This window comes from Dreissena polymorpha, chromosome 7, assembly GCF_020536995.1.
Source record: "Dreissena polymorpha isolate Duluth1 chromosome 7, UMN_Dpol_1.0, whole genome shotgun sequence".
Lineage (NCBI taxonomy): Eukaryota > Metazoa > Mollusca > Bivalvia > Myida > Dreissenidae > Dreissena > Dreissena polymorpha.
The window spans coordinates 63,824,943-63,846,951 of NC_068361.1; the positions used below are offsets into that span (position 1 = coordinate 63,824,943).

At 32.6% G+C, this 22,009-nt stretch overlaps 1 protein-coding gene and 1 long non-coding RNA gene across 2 annotated transcripts; both read right to left on the reverse strand.

Annotated features, from left to right (window-relative positions):
• Window positions 1-353: 353 nt before the first annotated feature.
• On the reverse strand, window positions 354-3,444 carry LOC127837909 (uncharacterized). The gene is made up of 3 exons (XR_008029521.1): window positions 3,282-3,444; window positions 2,603-2,788; window positions 354-1,721 (listed from the first exon to the last, which is right to left on the reverse strand). It is a non-coding gene; the product is annotated as an uncharacterized LOC127837909 (long non-coding RNA).
• A 5,353-nt stretch (window positions 3,445-8,797) lies between these two features.
• Window positions 8,798-21,168, reverse strand: LOC127837896 (receptor-type tyrosine-protein phosphatase T-like). The gene is made up of 18 exons (XM_052365344.1): window positions 21,088-21,168; window positions 19,711-19,872; window positions 19,200-19,363; window positions 18,882-18,969; window positions 18,683-18,747; window positions 18,361-18,397; window positions 18,002-18,105; window positions 17,496-17,621; window positions 16,677-16,825; window positions 16,112-16,247; window positions 15,296-15,424; window positions 15,046-15,148; window positions 14,646-14,722; window positions 14,065-14,199; window positions 13,316-13,453; window positions 12,513-12,667; window positions 11,961-12,099; window positions 8,798-11,623 (listed from the first exon to the last, which is right to left on the reverse strand). Exons 2-18 carry the CDS (start codon window positions 19,778-19,780, stop codon window positions 11,534-11,536), a joined length of 1,905 nt encoding a protein of 634 aa, XP_052221304.1. The 5' UTR covers window positions 19,781-19,872; window positions 21,088-21,168; the 3' UTR covers window positions 8,798-11,533.
• Between the last annotated feature and the right edge of the window lie 841 nt (window positions 21,169-22,009).

A 22,009-nucleotide genomic window follows, 5' to 3' on the forward strand; every position in this document is an offset into this window, starting at 1 on the left:
ATTTAGGTTTTAGCAGTCTATATGATCTTTAACTTTTGAATCATGATGCAGTTCATATAATAATGTATTATGAGTCGTTTTTAATTGATGCACATTCTTTGGTTCAGACTTGAACTCAACATGTATTATAATAAGGTGTTCACTTAACATTCTGGCGGTAATGTTTTGCTGTGTAATATACATGTAATAATAAATAAAAATTGAACAACTAGCTTCTTATTTTTTCATGTTATTTATTAAAACATTTTAAACCAAAACAAAAAAATCCATAACATAATGAACACAAAACATAATACTCTATATTCATGAAACAAAACTATAATTAATAACATTTTGAATAAATGTTTCCAACTTTCAACATTTGACAGATCAAGTTATTTCTGAATTCCACCAATTTTTTATTTATGGATAAACAGCACTTTATCATCTTTTTAGATTTATGTAAGGCTATTACAATAAATGGTTGTTTATAGACTGATAAACAATGAAAAACAATACATACTCTATACATAGCATTGTGCTTTGATGTCATTGTTAATGGAACATAAACAAATGTGGTGTGCAGCACGCACTCAACATTGACTATGGTAGCTTATACCTAAAAGAGTCAATAATTCCTTTTCATAGTCTTTACTTGTGACAAAAAATCAGGAAAATGCTGTGCCCAGTGTTTATTTAGCTATTTGCCAGACAAGGTTTTCACAAATTCTTCTGTTTCAGAGTGACCTATGATCAAATACTTTTGATCTATTGTAATAACAAAACAATTAATTCACCATGTTTGATCATGGGTCTCCCATAAAAAACTTAACACAAATCATGATACATAACACCTATAAGAGTCAACAATTCCTGTTAATGGTCTTGACTTGTGACAAAAAAATCTGGAACTTGGCCCATTGTTTATGTAGTTATTTGCCAGACAAGGTTTTTACTTATTCTTCTTTTTCAGAGTGATCTATGATTGAATACTTTGGATCCTATATTTTTATAACAAAACAATTAACAAAATTCACAATACCTTACACACTTAAAACTCAAATACATATTCTTATGGCATTTCAGGGCACTTGTATGCTATGTTCATCAGTATTTTATCAATGATATTTCTGCCCTATGTTTATAAGCAGTTCACTTATTAAAATCACATTTTATCACCATGATGATGACAGGACAGTCGACCATAATGTCACACATTTGGTCACGCCTTCATATTATTACAAATAAATTCAAGCATCATTTCAAATACTAAAGTCATCTACTGAATGAAAAAACAGCCAGGATCACACATGCACTTTCATACTCAATGGTATACATCCTATAAAACCATGCTGCCAAATTCACACAACATATTCCTACCCATAGTCAGTTATCATTGATTTCAGCTTTGTCAATTTTTTAATTCATAATAATGGTATGTTGAAGTTAGTTAAAACAACATAGTTACATACACCATGTACCAATTTGTATGAGTAAATCTTCATATTGTTTCCGGATTGCTTGCCCTTGACCTATTGGATATTGCAGCTCCTCATTAGCCGCAGGTGGATATATAAGGGGCAATTGTAGAGGCAATCAGCTTTGGATAAGCTGAATAAAAAAGGAACTTTGATCGAAGGTTTTTTTCCTTGATGATCTCTGTGTACTCAGTGCATGTTCGTGTATCCCTTCTTTTAATTGATTGGCACCACCGTCCAATTGTTGGCTGCCTTCAATTTACTCTGAAATAACATATATGCATATTTGTAATTTTGAAATGTACACTAAAACTTATCATAAAAACTATGTTTGAAATTTGTTTGCATTTTAAACATTATTTTATTCATATCATGCCAATCAGGTAACATACCAATACTTTTCTGGGCTACTTGATTCACCAGTATTAACTTATGAACCTACCAATACTTTTCTGGGCTACTTGATTCACCAGTATTAACTTATGAACCTACCAATCCTTTTCTGGGCTACTTGATTCACCAGTATTAACTTATGAACCTACCAATACTTGTTTGGGCTACTTGATTCACCAGAATTAACATATGAACTTACCAATACTTTTTTGGACTACTTGATTCACCAGAATTAACTTATGAACCTACCAATACTTTTCTGGGCTACTTGATTCACCAGTATCAACTTATGAACCTATCAATACTTTTCTGGGCTACTTGATTCACCAGTATTAACTGTATTAACTTATGAACCTACCAATACTTTTCTGGGCTACTTGATTCACCAGTATTAACGTATGAACCTACCAATACTTTTCTTGGCTTCTTGATTCACCAGTATGAGCTTAGCCTTATTATATGATGAAGTTATCATACTTGAGTCACAAACTGACAATTACTGTACAACAGATTGGAGGAGAATGGCATTGAAATAATTTCATGACCAATCCCCATGCACGTTATCTGAACGGTTCAGAAAACAAACCAGCTATCGGATATCCTCTGGTTTTCATAACATAAAAAGATTCTGGTAAAAAAAATGATAAAGCAATTATATTACCAAGGAACTTTAGGAAGCACATAGAATCTTATTGAATATAAATATATTATTTTATCAATTAAAATATGCTAAGACAGGGTTGTTTGCATACTCTAAGTAAGATGTTATTTCTCCAATTCCTGACACATGACCAGGTGTGGTACTTCCTTGTGACACAAATGACAGGCCAGGACCTGGCGGGGGCTGATGACCGTGCTTTGGTGAAGAGTTTGTTGTTCTAACATTATGCTGAACAGTCAAACTTGCAATAGTTTGGCCGGCACGTCTTCCTAAATACCTTCAAAAGAAGGTTTGTTTTAGAATATAAAATTGATCACATATCAATTTAAAGAACCAACAAAATTGATGTTAAAATCAGGGAATAAACTGTATAATCATATTATCATATCATGATAATTTATTACATAATATAACATATACATTTGCATACCGGTATATTTTATAATATAATATATACCGAATAAATTAATCATTCGTAATTCATCATTTATCATTATTTTCATGCTTCATTTGACACGTGTTGGAGTGTTTCCTTATAAGTTATGACGAATTCATTAAATTGATACGAACATCTTGGCATAGGGGCATAAAGGCTTATTTTAAAACGCGCAATGAACAAATTATGTTATCAGTGCGTTTTATCTGGTTTCGTTGCAGAGTAAAATATCCATACAATAAAACTAAATACCTATCCAAACTTTTGCTAAAATTCCTTTGTAAACAGGCAACATTTGCCAAAAACTAAACGTAGCTTCTAAAATATGACTTACAATTCGTGTGTTTAAGCCATTACCCTGTCTTCGTCTCTTCCAACGATACTCCTATGGTTCTGCAAACACTCAGTCTTGTCGCCAAGATTGAATAAATTCGAGCGATGTCGCTGGCTTCGGCTTTTGTTTCTCTTTTTTATATTTTCGATCACAGAAATGAGATGCATTGTTTGTAAACCAAAAGCGGATAAGCGCAGCGCGCATGCGCATGCTGCATTCTGGTATACTAGTTGGGATCCCATTCATAATTTCTGACTAAAAATAAATCATTTCGCGTCTGAGACGCTTTATAATTGTCAGGTTTTCAAATCGTCAAAAGTTGCATTTAATGGAAATTTTAGAGCATGGAAACAATTTGGGTTTTTTTAAGCAAATATTATAACTACAATGAAAATTTGCAAATCCGAAACAATTTTTTTCAATTTTGTCAATTTATCAAAGTGTGAACAAGTCCCTTTAAAAGAAATAACTCGATAACTATGGAAGCAACAGTATTGGCTCTTTCAAACTTCATATCTCTTCAATTAAATATATACTTACGTATAAAGTTGCAAGTTGAAACAATTTATAATTGACCAGTCGCCAAAGTATCGATCGCTCCGCCCACATTCTTCGATCAGCCAATCAGATATCGATTTTTTACACACCCCTCAGCAGCGCTTATCTGGCCGCCATTTTGTCCGACAAACAAAGCGTATCGTACATATGGAATGGACGTAATTTTTAAGAGTTTACACAGATTTTATATCAAATGCATGATCATTACTGTTCGATCATTATTCAAAATTGTAGGTGCTATACATACTTTATAAAAGGTTATTATTTTATCTTTATTTCTTGAACATATGAACGAGTAATGAGAAAACAAACACAATAAATAGTGTAACCACACCAGTTGTGTGTTCTATAAAACGTGTTATACCGTTTGATGCACAATATTATTAAGCAGTTTGGGCAACATAATAATTGCCACACGTGCTTATTAATCTCAGCGTAATTGTCGATGATTAATAAATGACAGTATGTTGCGTGGATCTCAGAATGAATGAACATTAAGGCATTGTTAGGTACTGTACACAAGAAAAGAACTATTTAATTACTTAAATGATTTCCGATTATATGTGTATTTTCTGTGGATCATAAACAATGGAAATCATTATAAATTGTAAACTTAAATATTGTTTTAACTTAAGTCAAAACAACAAAAAGGTGATTTCAACGCGGCTTAGCTAGCTTAAAGCGACTTTAAGTGTAAAATTTAAGGCTTATAATACAACAACAACAACAACATTTCTAATACAACATATATTGATACGGGGAGAAATGTGAAAATTGAAATTAACATATAAGGGCCATCTTGCTATAAATAAACAAATGCATAATATGCTAAATATATTCAATTCGAATGTTCGTGAACAGCACCGTAATACCAAAATTTCATTTTCCGATAGTGAAATGTAGCAGGTTCCCATTAAACATAAATTAAATAAAATGCATATTAGATTTGTTAATGAAACCACGAAATTAGGCCTGTATTATATTATGGTTACAATCAAAATTTAATTTATATCTAAATTTAAAAAATCGGCGTCTTTTTAAAAATAACACAATAAAACAAAGATCTAAACATTTTTAATAAACAAAAAACCCATCATGATATGGATGTGTCATTTGCATTTAATAAAAATATTTTCAAAATTATATATGAATAGCAACCGGATTCACTGCCAGACGGTTTAATACAAGTTCAAAATCAATATGAAATAAATGCTCATTTTTACCACTGATTTTTCATCAACTTCCTGTAATATGTATAAGAAACGTTTCTGATAGTTAACTCATTTATTTTGATTACGCCATTTCTCTCTAAAGCATTTATGATTGTATTCAAGTTGTACAAAGCAGTTTAGTTTAGTGTGTGGCTTTAATAAAAAAGGGCATGATACATCGTTACAAGTATAGTATTTCACTCACGTAATGCGCTTTAATTGCGATCTGCTTGTCGGAGTTTTCAAATAACTAGACCACGTGACTATGTGGGCGGAGCGATCGATAATTTGGCGACTGGTCAATTGTCGAGATAAGACCCGGACAAAATGTCTATACGTTTATATTAAGACAATAACTAAAAAAATATGGAAGAAACAATGGTGGTCCGTGTGCACTGTATCAAACATATCTACCTATTATCTTTCATTTCGTGTTTGATGTATGGTCAGACAAAAAATTACCAGTATAATGTTATAGAACGCAAAAAGGGGTCAGACTTATGAAATTGTTTACGTATGCTGATAAAAATCGAACATTAACAACTTCATATCATTAAAAATACCCACATGTTGTAATGATTTATGTTTAAAAAGGGCGACGGACGAGCGGGATATAAACGGACGGAAAGAAAGGCAGACGAACATGGTGGTTCGTCCAGTATACCCTGGACTTCGTATAAAGTGTATAGCAAAGTGTTTCTTTTTTTACCAATTACCTATACCCGCTATACCCTTTTAGTGGGACCATGACCTGCAAAGTTTTTGCGTAAAATACACTGTATGCACAAATAAACAATTTATGTTGCAATATTTTAAAGAAAAATATATAATCCTAAACAGAGTTAAGGACAAACAAATTAATAGTAAATCAAAAGTATTGCTCAATTTCACCCCATTTATTTAACAATGTTTTAATGTTAAAATGTATTCCATGTCAATCACTCCTCATCCATACACTGCGGAAATCAAGAAAAAAATCAAACAGATAGTGTGTTTCAAAATAATATATAAATTTTCAATATGAACCATGTTTCAAGCCCCTCAACAAGTTTTCAATATTTGCTACTTTTCATCGCCTTATGGCTGTGTACGGTCAACCTTAAATTTACCTTGTTATATTAAAACTATTTATACTTGTATCATAACTGCTAAACATTATGATGTTTCTATAAGGGATTGGTCAATTGAGTTTTAGAAAAGTATAAAATGTGTTGTGTCCTGTAAGAATGGGGTATTAATTTACTACATCCCTGTCTGCGCCATGTCGAGCCTTTGTCAAGCACATATTTGTAATTATAAAAAAGAGTGTGTGACATTAAGCTCAGAATATGGGACACAAGCTAACGCAAAACGTGCCTTCTAAACCGGATTAATCAGTTAGGCACGTTCTTCATTAAATGATTTAAGTCTGAAAACTGTTAAATATGCCAATAGTTTGAGCCTTTATCTCGACAAAAGATTGGAATTCAACATTGTTAGAACCATTTGGTGGAAATATGTGTGATTGGGTCAATGACAAATAAGCAGCCTGCAAACACCATATGCTGCCAATTTGTGCACATTGACCTTACAATTTGATATTATCCATTTAGCTAGGTTTATTTACACGCTGGCCCTAATCTGTTAAAACGTTTTATGCCAAAAGTGCCTCATGAATGATGTGTCAGAGTTTAAAAGAACTGACATACATTGTTATGCCTAAATTGGACCTTTAACCTGTAGGTAACACCTTGACCCTAGCAAGATAGCAAGATATCTGCACCTATGTGGTAAGTTATTTAATGAGTGAGATATTATTACGTTGCAGTCCAGAAAGCTTGGACGAACAGAAGCTCTGCGACAATTGCGACCGCTATATCAAGCTTTCCATAAGCTGGCTCGATAAAAAAGTAAAGTCTTGTACTAATTATATCCAGCGTTTTGGCTTCGATTAATAGACAGATGATCGCGTGCACTATTTTGGTGACTAAATACTGTAATACTCATTTTGGTAGTGTATGTCTCTCAATGTATGTCTTATGCAACAGAAGCAACCATACGATTTCAACATCCATGGAGGCATTTTTGGGGTGTATGCACATGGTTATAACTTTAACAGGGTTTATTTTAAATTTCTTAGGTGAAACTAGATATTGTTTTATCGAATCGCACAACAAATGCGAAACAAGTTAAATGTGTTGTTAATGAACTGGTGATCAAAATATTATCTTTAACGTAATTCTTATCTTGGAATATTTTTACTCAAATCCGCATACAGGATAAACATGTCGGGTGTTCAATTTAGCACTGCGATGACTTATAGTTCTATAAACATTATTGACCAAAACTAACATAATTGCAAAATAAATTATCTGTGTCCGTATTATAATTTTACTTATTGTATAGTAATATTTTAGTCGCTAGGGCGATTAACTATCTAAAGATATCCAATAAAAAACAGAGGACTGAACTCTGATATAAGGTATTGGTTTCATTTGGTTTACATTAAGAGATAATTGGAAACCCATCTATGTCACGCTTTGCGTATTTTTATAACAGGGAAATCCGCGACTATATTATATTATGCATCTTTTCTCGGGGAATTACACGGTGTTTTCCACGTCGTTAAAGAAACAAAACATGAACAAAGCTTTTTTCCGGGCTCCATAAAATAATTAAAATGGATAAAGGGATCAAAATAACATTACACATGTAAGTTGGTGATTTGATGAACTATTAAATGTAAGATTAGTAGATATATAACATATTTTCATTACTAGTTGGATTCTGATCGACATTATACATTTTTATTTGCGTCGTGCGTCTAATTCGTAAGACCTATTACACATACATATTTCGTTTTACTTATTATACAAGCTTGGTTAATACTGTAGAATAACTCGACGTTAGTTACAAGAACCAAGCATATATAAATTATATATCCCGGGTAGTCTTCGCTATAGTAGTATTAGCATAGTTTTCATTAAATGAATGTTAAGAAAATAAATTCAATTAAATTCAAATATAGATAACGAACACAAACTGTAGTGTACATATTTGTTTGACGTGCCGGATTTAGTTTAGGCGTGAGTTTGGATCCAACTTGAGTCGCGAATATTAACCCATGTATGCCTAGTGGACTCTCCCATCCAGCTAAAGTGGACCAATTTATTTCCAAAATAAGGGGAGTATAGTATATTTATTTCTATATTTAGATAATTTCTTACAAAAATTCCTTTAAGCAAACAGCGCATACCCTGATGAGACGCCGCATATAATGCGGCGTCTCATCTGGGTCTACGCTGTTTGCCAATGCCCTTTTTCTAGACGCTAGGCATAAATGGGTTAAGGTATTATTTTGGTAGTGACATTTAAATTATGTTATATTCCGTCAATGTGATTTGAATTATATATGGGTACAGTAGTATGCGTTATGTCAATGTCTTAATATATTTATATATAACATAATTTAATTATAGTATATCAATAATAATAATTATTATTATAATGAAGTGATCATATGCTAACTATCGATGTAAAATGGTGTTATTATTATGTTAAAACAAATGCTGTTTATTGATAATTTGTGTTGCAGAAGTATGAGCATGTAATGGAGCTATGATATTTATGCAATAATGCATGTAGTTTTATGTGAAACATAAGAAGGGGTAAACATTTGGCTACTAGATATATTAGCAAGGGTCTGGTGTTGCCTTAATATAGCGACTTGTCGCCCTTTTTATAAAATGGCAATTTAAACATGTTTTTCATTACATTTAATACTCAAAATGTGTTTGAATGTACAAAGGTATGGAGAATGACAAAAATAGCATCGATGAAAAATCAGCTACATTATCAAAGTTGCGGGATTAAAAAAGGTCTTAGGCTTTATAGTTTAACATATTTTAAAAACTGGTCTGGGGCAATAAAGCTGATCAATATAAACATTATTATTTTTATCAGTGGGTGTATTATTACGCTCAGGTGTATGTAATATGTTGAAGGGATTGAACATTTCATTTTGCTTTAAATTTTCCGAAAAGGATAATTATTGTTTTTAATGTTTTACAATATTCCAAAAAGGGGCGAGGAGATTGTTTGCTTATATCTGCAAGTTAAGACTAAAAATCTATTTGGTTGCGCAATTATTTTTGTTTTACAAATATATTGTCTTACATTAAAAATAAGCTTATTTTCTACACAATAATCTCAGCATAAGTGTTCTTAGCAGCATTAAAATAATGTTTGGCTGATTTACAGTCATCATCAAACAAAACATATATTTCTTTGAGGAACTAATACATTTTTAATACATGTTCAAGCAAAGCATTATTAGACATAGACATAGACATGTTTATCAAGTGATATAGGTCATAGAGGCCACTGGCCCTAAATACAGCATTTACATGTAAATATATCAAACAGAGTGATACATAATCATACATTTAAGAACATTAAAGCATGTTGTTATACACTTCATTTATGTAAAGCATTTAATATACTAATGCTGAAATAAAACAAGTTTCTCAAATGATAACTCTAGACACATGATTAAAAATTAAGAAAGAGTATTTCAACCATCTATTTCAAGTATGTATGTTTAAAGTGTCTTTTCTTCTTACAAGCGACTTATGCAAAAACTTAGCGATATTTATAATATTATGTTCATCTTTTAAGCTTAAGATAGTATAAACATTTCATGAGATCGGTTTCTTAACCAGTCAGATTTGAAGAATGTTTGCCTAAATGTTTCGTATTCATTACATTAAAAAAAGAAATGATATTCATCTTCAACAACGCTTATATTATTTTTACACATAATGGACACAATCCTAAATGTCTATCTATTGATAAATGGCGACCTTTCTCAATCATGAGATCATGCGCTGAGCAACGAAAACTTGACAAAGTTTTCCTTAAAACAAAACACAAATTTAACAAGTAAGAGAATGATAAAGCATATATATTGTATTTTCAAATTCCGACATACACTCCTCGATGATATTTATTTTGTGTGAACACTTTCCAAAACGATTCTTTTTTAAAGATCAAATATCAATAGTTAAGTTGGATTATTGTTTCACAATTTTCGATTGCTTGGCATTCAATATATCAGACAACTCAAACAAATCAAGCACTTTAATATTGTTAACAGATTCATACGAATTCTAATCACAAATACTATGTTAAATAGTACTTGTTAAAGGTTATTTATAAATATATATGAAGGTTAATCTCTATAAATATATTTAAATGTACATGTGCAATCTTCTTTTATTCGTTTCATATGCACAGAACCGTTTTCTTTGCACAACGTTGGTAACTCATTACAAAAATAATATCGTAAGTTATTTCGCGTCGGCAAATTATTAACGAACGCCCTATCGGCCTGTGAATATATTGGTCGAGGTTTATACGTTAGTACCATTAAGATCAATTCATCACAGCCTTTACTGAAATCAGGTTCAAAAGGATTTCCCGTTATCATGAGGTGTGTACGAATTAAACCGATTAAAAATATTGAACACAATCCAATCGTGCAATATATGCTTATAGAGTTCACACAAATAAAGCCAATATTGGCGAGAAATAAATCATGCAAAATTGCTATTAGTATTCCGTTATTAATCTGCAGCTAATAAAGCTATATGTAAGCAGTAAGCCTAAATTAATACATATGTTCATCATTTAACATATTATATATTGTACAATGAATCTATTTTTTTACGTTATGTAAGATACAATCATTTGACAAATGTATTTTGAACACCGATATAATATAAAATATTTGTGCGATATAGAAATGTATGAACAACATCTTTATTTAAAAAGCAGTCTTATCACCGACTTGAATAGATGTTCCAACTATATGTTTGTTAAGGTGAACGCTCCATTTACACATGATTTGTATTTTAAAAACATATGTGTCATACGTGTAAAAAAACAGTATCTTATTTAAGTTTGATCTTTTAGATTTTTGGCCTGAACTTTGTGACATTTTTTATTGTTAATGTTTCTCTCATATAATAAGTTAACATTTGTTCAAGGTTTGTTGTGTTATAGTAAAATGTAGCTTCAAATAGCATTCAAATTATACTTAATATGTTGGTGTCCGACCTGATGAAAAAGACGATGATGATGATTATAATTACTATGAAGATAAATAAATTTATTCTCGCTGTTTAATTTGCCTGAGGGATCTTTTAATACGAAAACGAAACATTAATTGTGAACAAGCACAAAACAGTTATAAGTTCATATGTTTTATATTAATTGTTCATTACGTGATTATCATCTTTGTTTTGGTAAATGGTATTCACATTATAAAATTTGACCAATGAGATCATATTCTTCAAAGATGTGTGAACAAAACGACACAATGAAATTGTTGATACCTGAATAAAGCAAATATGTTGACGTATATTTTCATAATGACCCACATTAGTTTATTTTGCTGTTGACTATGGATAATATCCACTGTTTATAAAAATCGGATGTATGTTCCTACATTCGTAAATTGTTAACGATATTTGAATATGTATCGAAACTGGAAATGTATTCCAAAATACATTCGTGGCAAAACGCAAACTGCTCCTGAAAAATAATATAACACGTGGACTTATTTAATTCAGTTAATTACTGCTATTTAAATAGGTAGAATAAATTATTTTGTCGGCGATAGTGCAATAATACGCGATTCTGTTGTACGACCAATGCTTTGCATTACGAGGCGGTGTCCCCTCTCCTTAAATCAAGTAATGCTTAGTGTATCACTGTGTATATTGCCCTTTGATTTATAGGCCATTGGTCGTTTGCCTAAACTAAAACACTAAGTAACAGTAATAAAAATATCTCTTCTAATTATGTTTATTGAGTTGTATTATTGAACGGTTGCGGTAATCTTAAGTTATTTGCATACAAAACTCCATACCTGATTCGGAACTGCTCCCCTCCGCCTGGTCTTGATCTTTCTGATAGCGTTTACCACGCTGACCTCACATTCTACTTCCATCATCATTTCCGTTAGCATTGCGACGACACACAATAGTCCACCCCTTCCAGCACCAGTCCTAATAATATCAATCATACAGAACATTATCATCAATTGACATCCATGGTCCAATTGATGACACATTTATGTACGTACGCTTTTGTATTGTCTTTTGTGATAAGGCTATATATTTATTTTCATCAGTTTTATGTCTCATTATGATTATGTGATCCTATGTATGTATTCGTTAATGCTTAACATCGATTGCAAATATTCGACCAACAATCAACAGTGCATGTAAATAAATGCTTTTAATTCCAATGATTAGTAACTTGCATTTAGTATTTAAGCAAAATGTTCAAATAACACCATATTGCCAACAACTTCTGCAATATCGTGTTAAAACCGAATGTTATGTTATATTATAAGTTCCATATTTTAAAATGATAGAAATATTGTTTAAAAGTATAAATTATTTCAAATGCGACTCACAAGCAGTGTATTAAAACAGGACCACTGGAATGCAGGCTGGCCTGCGCCTCGACGTCCTTGATGAAGCGCATGAAGTTTGAAGGTGAACGTGGTTCGTTTCTGTCCATGTCCCAGTCAGTGAACTGAAGATGTTGGATCGTATGCTCTTTGCTTGGCTGATATTAAAATCATAATCTTACTTTCGAAATATATATATATAAAGCACATGTATAATAATCAGTGGACTTCGTAAACTAATGTCGAGCAGTATAAAGGTATATTGCATTAACATTGTACAAAACGTAAAAACGATATACTCCTATAAGTGTTTGACAACACGTTGCAATACTTAAACAACAGATCTTACCCTTTCGTATTGAAGCGGCAATTTTTTATACAATTTTGGAATAACAAGATAACCTCATTTACAAAGGCAAGGTTTGAGGTTCGTTGAAATATAACAGATTCAAACAAAACAATTAATGTGTAATGGTCGTTCAGTGGCGTTGAATCATGTTGTATTTAGTTGTGTGTGTGTTGTTTTGTGCGATTGCAAATTACACACAACAATCAACGTAAAATAATCAGTAACTTTCTATTCGTTTTCAAAATCTCTGACTATAAGCATGACTACCAGTGTTATTATTTTGATTATTTTTGCAATTTTGTATTGAGCATGACGTAAATTAAAACACAATGGTACGAAAAAGTTTTCTAAACGGGAATTTACTTATAAAGCAAGTATCATATGGTTTGTTTTTATGAAAATGTGAAATTAAACTGTACTACACTAATGCGTTGTGTAACAATATAAGAGCGTATACCTGCCCAGGTGCAGCCCTGTACGATATCGTCATTGAGCGTGTGGTCATGTATTCGTTATCTACTGGATCTGAACCACTGACAGCAAACAGTCCCTTCTTTATTATTTGGTTGTCGGCGGCGATGTAAACTCCCACCGTCTGTTTAATGCGATAATATAACAGGATCGCTTGCATGCAGATAAACTAATACGCGTTTTTTTAAAGATGAGCAACATAAAAACGTATCATCCCACATTATATCAATATATGTTTGCATATTATGAACAAGAATGCATGTTTAGTTATGCATTTTTCAAAGATTTCAAAAATAGTTCCCCATATTGACTCGGTAAATAAGGCCTTTTTACATTCAATACATTCATTTTCAATGGATGGAAAATTCTAAGAACGTCGTGCTATTATTCATAACAAAGTAAGTTGGGCTCGTTAAAATTAACTACTTATTCGCATTTAACTAAGTTGATATTTCCCGCCTTTTTACCGAAATGGCAACATGGTATTTCATCTAACTATTACATACCACAACTGCAACAGCGACAGCAAATAGCAGCATGTAGCAGAAAATGTGATTGGGGATAATACTATTGCTGCAGTACGCACAAGTACGGTCAAGTGATTTTATTAATTGTATTTTGATTTGGTTTCATTTATTTATTTATATTATATATGTATTCATGTTTTAAAATTGTAAGTATGGCATTTTTGTCCGCCTTTACATAATTGAAAACTGCGTTTGTTGAAATAACTACCTTGTCTCCTTCTGTGTCAGGTTCCATGCCGACGATACATGAGCAGTTCTCCTGCAACGCAAGTGTGAGGAAGTCGTTCACTGTGCCTGGCAGTGGTGTCTGGGCAAGAATCCACTGCTTAGCTTTCCTGAAACTCTGGAAAAATATAAATCAACGTTATTGTGTTAAATTCAATAAGCGTAAAGTTAAGGTTGATGTCAGTTTTTTTACTTGTATTTGACGTCGCCATGGGAGTGCAGGTGACGTCATTTGAGAGATCATTACATGTGCGATATTTACAAAGGTAGTTTATCATCTAACATTGGTAGCTGAATACCTTATTTCAATGTGGTATTTGTTTAGGTGGCACTCTTTTTTAACAGGAGGACACAATTACAAATTAATTGATATTCAATTAAACAAATAGTGTGTAATTATGTCCAATAAACAAAACAAATGTACAATATACTGTAGGTCATAAAATGATATACTATGAACCCTCGACTTTGAAATACACTCGCTGAAACGTTACTAGCTTGTCATAAAAAAATACGTATGCGCATATCCGAAGCATGAGATCATGAGTTCACATACGAACTTACATTGATATACACGGCGTTTATGTAGTCAGAGGCACCTGGCTTAAGGTTCAAGTGCAGCCTTGGTCGGTTTTCGTCACCTATTTTTAAAAGAACTTTTTGTGAAAATATATGTACTTGCATCTGTTAAATTAAGCGTGAAATATATTTATGTTTAATAAAAAAAGTATTTAGAACATTACTTGTTAAAGTTATTCTAGTACAAAGACTACTATAAACTGTTCTTAAATTCGGAAAAATATTTTATAGTTTCAACCTATTGATGCATATGTTGTGTATATGATGCTTTAATAGCAGGGTAAGCATTGCCGTTCTAGTAGAGTGAAAAATACGTGTGCTTATATATTAAATTGGATATGGACGGATCACAAATACATATATGGTGGTAACAAAAAAACAGTACCAGGAATATCCGCTCCATCTCTGTTCTTGTCTCTGTGGTTTCTATTTCTAGACTCGGCTTCCTTTTCTTCGCTGGGCCGTTGAGAGACCGTTGTGTGCAATTGCTGAATGTAAAGTAGTAAACATATGCAGTAATAAGCCTTATAACCTATTCCAGTTCGCCCGATTAGCACTTCACAAGACTAAATACAATTTAATTAAATAAATCAAACTGCCTAGATTTAACAAACACAATCCTCAAATTTCTGTACCGTAAACTTCCTGGTAATCATATCATGCGTGATGCCGTCCATGTATTTTTGGAATGTATCCCTAGCCACTGGTTTGCAGTCAAATGTAAGAGCATGGACAAGCGCGTGATGAAGATACTCGTACTGTTCCTATAAGACGAAGAAACATACGCCAATACAAAACCTGTTCCTCACCAAATGGCGCAATTTGTATTTATAGTATCGTTGTCCTTTATTTACACAAAAAAGTATTCTGACAATACAACTTAATAGAAGAACCTACTCGAATCTGATATAATATATACAGCGCCCGTTATGTTTATCATTTTTGTTACATAATAGTATCACTAAGATGTGGGACACACAATTTAGCCGGCACATAATTAATGGCCACCAGGTAATTATATTTAAGTATTGCTAAGATTTGTTAAATACGTGTACAACGCAGCCTTTCAAAGTTGTATACATACGCTTAATAAAGACATTCGATTTCTAATTAAACAAGATATGTGATTGTCAGAAACACTATGTCCCCTTTCGCGCCCTTTTGAAGCTATATATTTGGCATTTGACCTTCAAGGATGACCTTGACCTTGACCTTTCACCACTCAAAATGTGCAGCTTCATGAGATACACATTCATGCCATATATGAAGTAACCATCTTCAATATTGTAAAAGTTAAGGCAAAATGTTAAAGTTGGAGCAAACAAACACACAATACAACCAACCAACAGACAGGGCAAAAACCATATGACCCCCACTATAGTGGTGGGGGACATAAAAATGTACCGAGTCGCTCATTTTATTGCGTCTTTATTACGAATGTCAACACCTACCACTGTCTGGACCATGTTGGGTCTGTTCTGTCTCATGGTTACAACGCAGCCGGGTATGTCCACCATATTCTCTGCCTCCCCTTCTCTTATCAGGATATCTAGAGCTATGTAAGTGCCTGTGCGCCCTATTCCTGCACTGTATGAATTGCAAGTATGTTCAATAATTGACTTGTATTCATGGTTTTAAAGTACACGGTTTTAAAGTACAACATCGGTTAAAATATCAATACAAATCTACGTAACATTATGTCATGTTCGAATACAGTGAACACTATACGAGCAATCAATTACCGAAAAACACTCAACGGAAAACAATATCTATTTCACAAACGCTTGTCTATTCGTTGTACACAGTTGGTCCATTAAGATTTCAATTACTGAAACTGTGTTAATATGTCTATCATATTTGGATTAATGCCAGAATGTGTATGCGTTTTTTAATGAAGAACTGTAAACTGTCAATATATATTGTCTAATGTGGCCATATGTTTTTATAATATTAATGGTACATCCTTATTTTCGTATTGTTTTTTTTAAGAACATTTAATAGATTGGTTTCCTATACCTGCAGTGTACGACAGTTGGTCCACCAAGAACAACCGGTACATTTAACACTTTTTGTCTGAACTCTACTATAGAGGTCACATCTTCTGGAATCCCCTTATCTGGCCAGGCAGTGAAATGGAGATGGTACAAATTGCGTTTTTCTTTCTTCTGCGAATAAAATGAATATGGAATAACTACACTCTTGCTACAAACTTAATATCAAAATAAAAAGGATATAATGTATGGGAACAATATTTGTATCCGTTAAAATGTATAAAAACACATAAAAATAAGGCGATTATGCTACATTCTTAAACAAGAGATGTGTTTGTCAGAAACACAATTCCCCCTAATGCGCCGCTTTGAAGACATATATTTGACCTTTCACCTTTAAGGATGACCTTGACCTTTCACCCCTAAAAATGTGCAGCTCTATGAGATACACATGCATGCTCAATATCAAGTTGCTATCTTCTATAATGCAATAGTTATGACCAAGGTTAAAGTTTTGGGACAGAATGACAGAATGACAGACAGACAGGCAAAAAACAATATGCCCCCGATCATTCGATCCGGAGGCATAAAAACGAATGATTATACCCAATTGTGTGGCACACAAATAGTTAGTTATATAATTACCTAGAAGTTTGTCATTTAATTGTTTTAAATAAATTATTTAATGTACAGATTAATATATTGAACTTTCTAAACAGCTGATTTGTAATAAAAAATGCCACGTATGAAAATAAAAATATAAAAATAAAATTTAATAGTTTATATTTTTATCCTAGCTGAACGAGTAACGTTAATGTATATATACAATATTTACGAAACTTACCAAATTTATCACAAACGTTCTTCGTATGAACTCTGCATACGTGTCTTCGTTTGTGCATGAAACTCTGATATCCCCGTACATTGTACTCGATTCCACATTCGGCCAGTACTGCTCGCATTTGTCTTTCTGTAAAATTCATTACTAAGTAATGAAACACAAGCACGTTTGCACTTGTTATTTAGAGCTTATATGAATATGATCCGTATAAATGGCAATTTTAGGGTTTCCTATCAATCAAATAACATGTATTTCTGCTTAACAAACATGCGGTAATACACAAAACATATTTTACATTGACAAATCAAATTATAATATGCACTCGTTTTGTTGTAAAGGCATATATTTATGTTATTCATAATCTATATTTCTAATCCAATGCAGCACTTATCATACCAGTTCAAGTGTTTGATTGGTATTTTGCTTTGCTTTTGACTTACATTACAGACGGTTTGCAATGCTTAAGAATATAGACAATGCACATGTTTTTATATATTCCAAACACATACCCCTTCTTCAACGAGGTTAGTAACCATGACGATGGTATCAACTTTCTGTTGCCAAATCATTCTCCAGAATGATGAGAAATCTCCTAGCTGCTTTGACATAGGCCCTGTGAAAACACGCTTTGTAACCTGTATACATGTACCTTTTCGAAAATATGTCTGCATATGAATACAGCCGTCCATGAGCATGTTATAATAAAATTTCATACCGCATAACAATTAAACTTGATTTAATTTTATGTAATTATGATACAAACATAACCTAGTATTAAAACAATATTTACAACATCTGTATATATCCGTAAAGCCATTGACATGTGTCATGACTTCTATCTCATCTATATAACTACTTTACGAATTACCTAATGTTGCAATGAATGCATTTCTTTTCTTGTAGCCCTGTAAAGATACAGATATTAAATCAATAATATTAAAACTTTTTTCACTCCAAACACATGTAATGTCACAATATTATTGTAAATAGGCTTAAATGCAGTAGAATAGATAAGCGTTTCAAATTTGATCTGGATGAACCTTTTTGTACCATACACATAGTTATAGCATAGCACGATCAGAAGCTTACGACTCAGTAACTAGGTAGACAAAATATATATAATTCAAATGAAAAATAAATCCATCCGCCGAAAAGCGTTCTTATGAAGAGTGAATGAATCAAGAACGTACGTCAATGAAGCTTGCGTTAATATAGTCAGTATGTCCTCCAAAAACTTTCACTCTGCTTTCATCATCTGCAATTAAACAACAATGCGTGTAATCAAGCTTTCCTCTATCGTTTGTTCAACATATTGAGTTTCGAACAAAATATAAAAAGCTCACTAAGAAACGCTTTTTCAACGTGAAACGGGGGATATATTTCACATACATGGATAAATTCCCTTGTATCTGTTCATTGCCATGTTTCCTTCGAGCTGTGATTGGTCATACTGTTTTATCAGACCGTACGGCAATTTCTGAAAATGAAATGCATGTCCCAATTACCATTATGTAAATTGCCTTAACAGTAATTAATAATATAATAAAGATATAACTGGTGTCAATGATATGTTATGATCAGTAACGCTTGGTTATTAATACAACTCAAGGGAAGACAATGCTAGAATGTAAACATTATATTATTTACATCAAATAGAATAAATTGTTCAGATAAAAACAATAAAACAAATAAAGTGAATGATCATACTTCGAATTCTTCTTCAAAAAAGGTCGTGTCCTTGTTGGCGATAAACTTTGGAAGGTCGCAAACCCGGACCTTCCCCTTCTGTATTTCATTTGCACTGTTATAGTACACTCCGCCGTGTTCTTCAAATCTGATTGCATGAATTCGTGCTTCTGCCTCGTCTTCATCTGAAAATAAACACACGTATGCTTTGGCAAAGAGCGATAATGTATCTATACCTATCGAAATTACACGATTTCTCAAAATTTCTACTTTACAATCCTCAGATTAAGAGATGAATAAACGTAATTTGTTTTCTAGAACACGAATACGTTTGCAAGCATTTTATTGTGTAAAAATGGAGACTTGCGAACGTTGCCTTGATAATGACATAATTTCATTTAGAACAGCCTCTGCAATTCATGGTAATTAGCACACATTATATTTTTGCATCATAGCTGTGCTTTTCGAACAAAGATATAAAAAAAAACCTTCAATTGAAGATCACTACATGTGATATAATAATAATACAAACCTATTTCTAGATTGTTTTCGTTCATCAAAGTACCCGAATAGGTTTTCAAACTAGCGCCATTTTTATCCATATCACTGTGTTTGGTAGTGGCGGTGCTTCCTTTTACAACGGCGAGGTTTAAAGCTACGCTAACCGATTTATTCTTTAATTCCTTTGAGTCACCTTAAATTTAAATCACACCGTATTACGCGTCACGTCGATGGCAGAGTGTTCCGTCGATGACAGATAGTTTGACTCGACCGCGTACAACAGGTAGGTTATAAATTCGTTCGATATAATTATATTACGCAAGTAAGGCCAAAATCATTGCTACAAACATATTGTCCATTGACTGAGGACGCCGCCAGGTAATTTTGAACTAGTTGTTCAAGTTTTTAAAGAAATGTGAACGATTTAAAAGTGACAGTTTCCGAAATATCATTGAAAATGACTGATTTTTGTTCAAAATATCTCAAGTTTTAAATAAATGACTGGATTTCGTGTTATATACTTACGCATTTATCCCTTGGGGATACGTAAGCCAAATATCCGCCCTTTGAGTTGTTTAATCAACATGTTACAGGCTGACTCCGTCGAAAAAAAAATGGTGCCGTAGTTGGCAGATATGTATTTTAAATGATGCCGATGATGGCAGAAACGCTGTAGAAGATGCTAACGTAGATGACAGATTGTCAAAATAACTATTTTGCTTATTTCTCTCTTCTTTTTGTACTTTTATACACAATTAAGAAGCAAAACTGTCATTTGTAATATATTCTCAAGATAGGAAGGCACCAATTTTTTTTTCGACGTGGTCAGTTTGGAAGCCTGTAACATGTTGATTAAACAACTCAAAGGGCGGATATTTGGCTGAAGTATCACAAAGGGATAAATGCGTAAGTATATAACACGAAATCCAGTCATTTATTTCAAACTTGAGATATTTTGAATAAAAAATGGACAATATGTTTGTAGCAGTGATTTTGGCCTTACTTGCGTAATATAATTATATCGAACGAATTTATAACCTACCTGTTGTACGCGGTCGAGTCAAACTATCTGTCATCGACGGAACATTCTGCCATCGACGTGACGCGTAATACGGTGTGTAAATGCACACTTTAATACATCTGAGCAAATTTCGTATTTGACGTCTATAGAGTGAGTGCATTTTATTTTTCTTATTTTTAAATGCTCAATCTAAAAACTAGTTTTACCGCATAGTTATCGTTTTCATAAAATATTTGAGAGTTAACAGAATATAATGCAGCATGAGCATTTTTTTTAAAGTACACAATTCAGGTATTTAGCTTTGCATAATGACTAAATATTTTCGAATGTGATTTGGAACTCACAGCAAAGTGTTGTGTTAATATAATGAAAGGTGTGTGAACTTACTGCTTCGCTGAATGGTTGCGTACACAGGTACATTATTCCTTTCGTCAACCACAGCTGGTAAGGCATTTTCCGTTGACTCCTTTTGTCTACCATGTCTGAAAAACGCGTAGGTTTCAAACATGTGATAAAGCTGCGCATATTTATCACTTACGATATGATTTGGACGTAATTCACAAAACACCATTAGCACGTTTAATGACTAATAAATCACGCTGGGAACGGCGATACTGTGATAACGGATGGCACTTCGATAACAGAGAAAAACCAATGTCACGCGAGAAAGTTCCTCTGTTTTTTTTACTCTATATCCTTAATATAAGTATTTTTGGCACAGTAGATGGTTGAGTTGATAAATGGTATATCGTTTTGTAATGTTAAGAAATATTTCAATGAAGAATGGTAGATTGTTGTCAACAAATAGAAAATTAATTGCAAAAACAGTTTTTTCTATTCCAGCGTGTAGAGAAATCATAGTGCTTAAATTACAGAAATGGTAATAGTATTCCATGGAATTTAAACGCTGAACATGTTTTAAGATGTGATATTAATGATGTTGTAGACACGTTGACTCCTGATAAAGGACAGTGCGGATAACGGAGACTCTAACAAATCGGGCATTCAGATATCCGAGTTTTATCTTCAACCTGAAATTCATTAATGAATATGATGGTTATTTGAACCAAACTTTTTGAAGTATGCATCAACTTTCATAGTTGACACATTGGAAATCTATGCATAACTTAATTACAATCACATGTGAAGTATAACCAATGGCGTTGTTCGTTTTTACAAAAAGCACATTGCTATCAATATATACTATTAATGATATCATTTCATTTTTAAGTAAGATCTAATTGCCTATTTTGAAGAAATATATTTCGATTGATGACCTGAAATAATAGACTACATAAGGAATTTATTT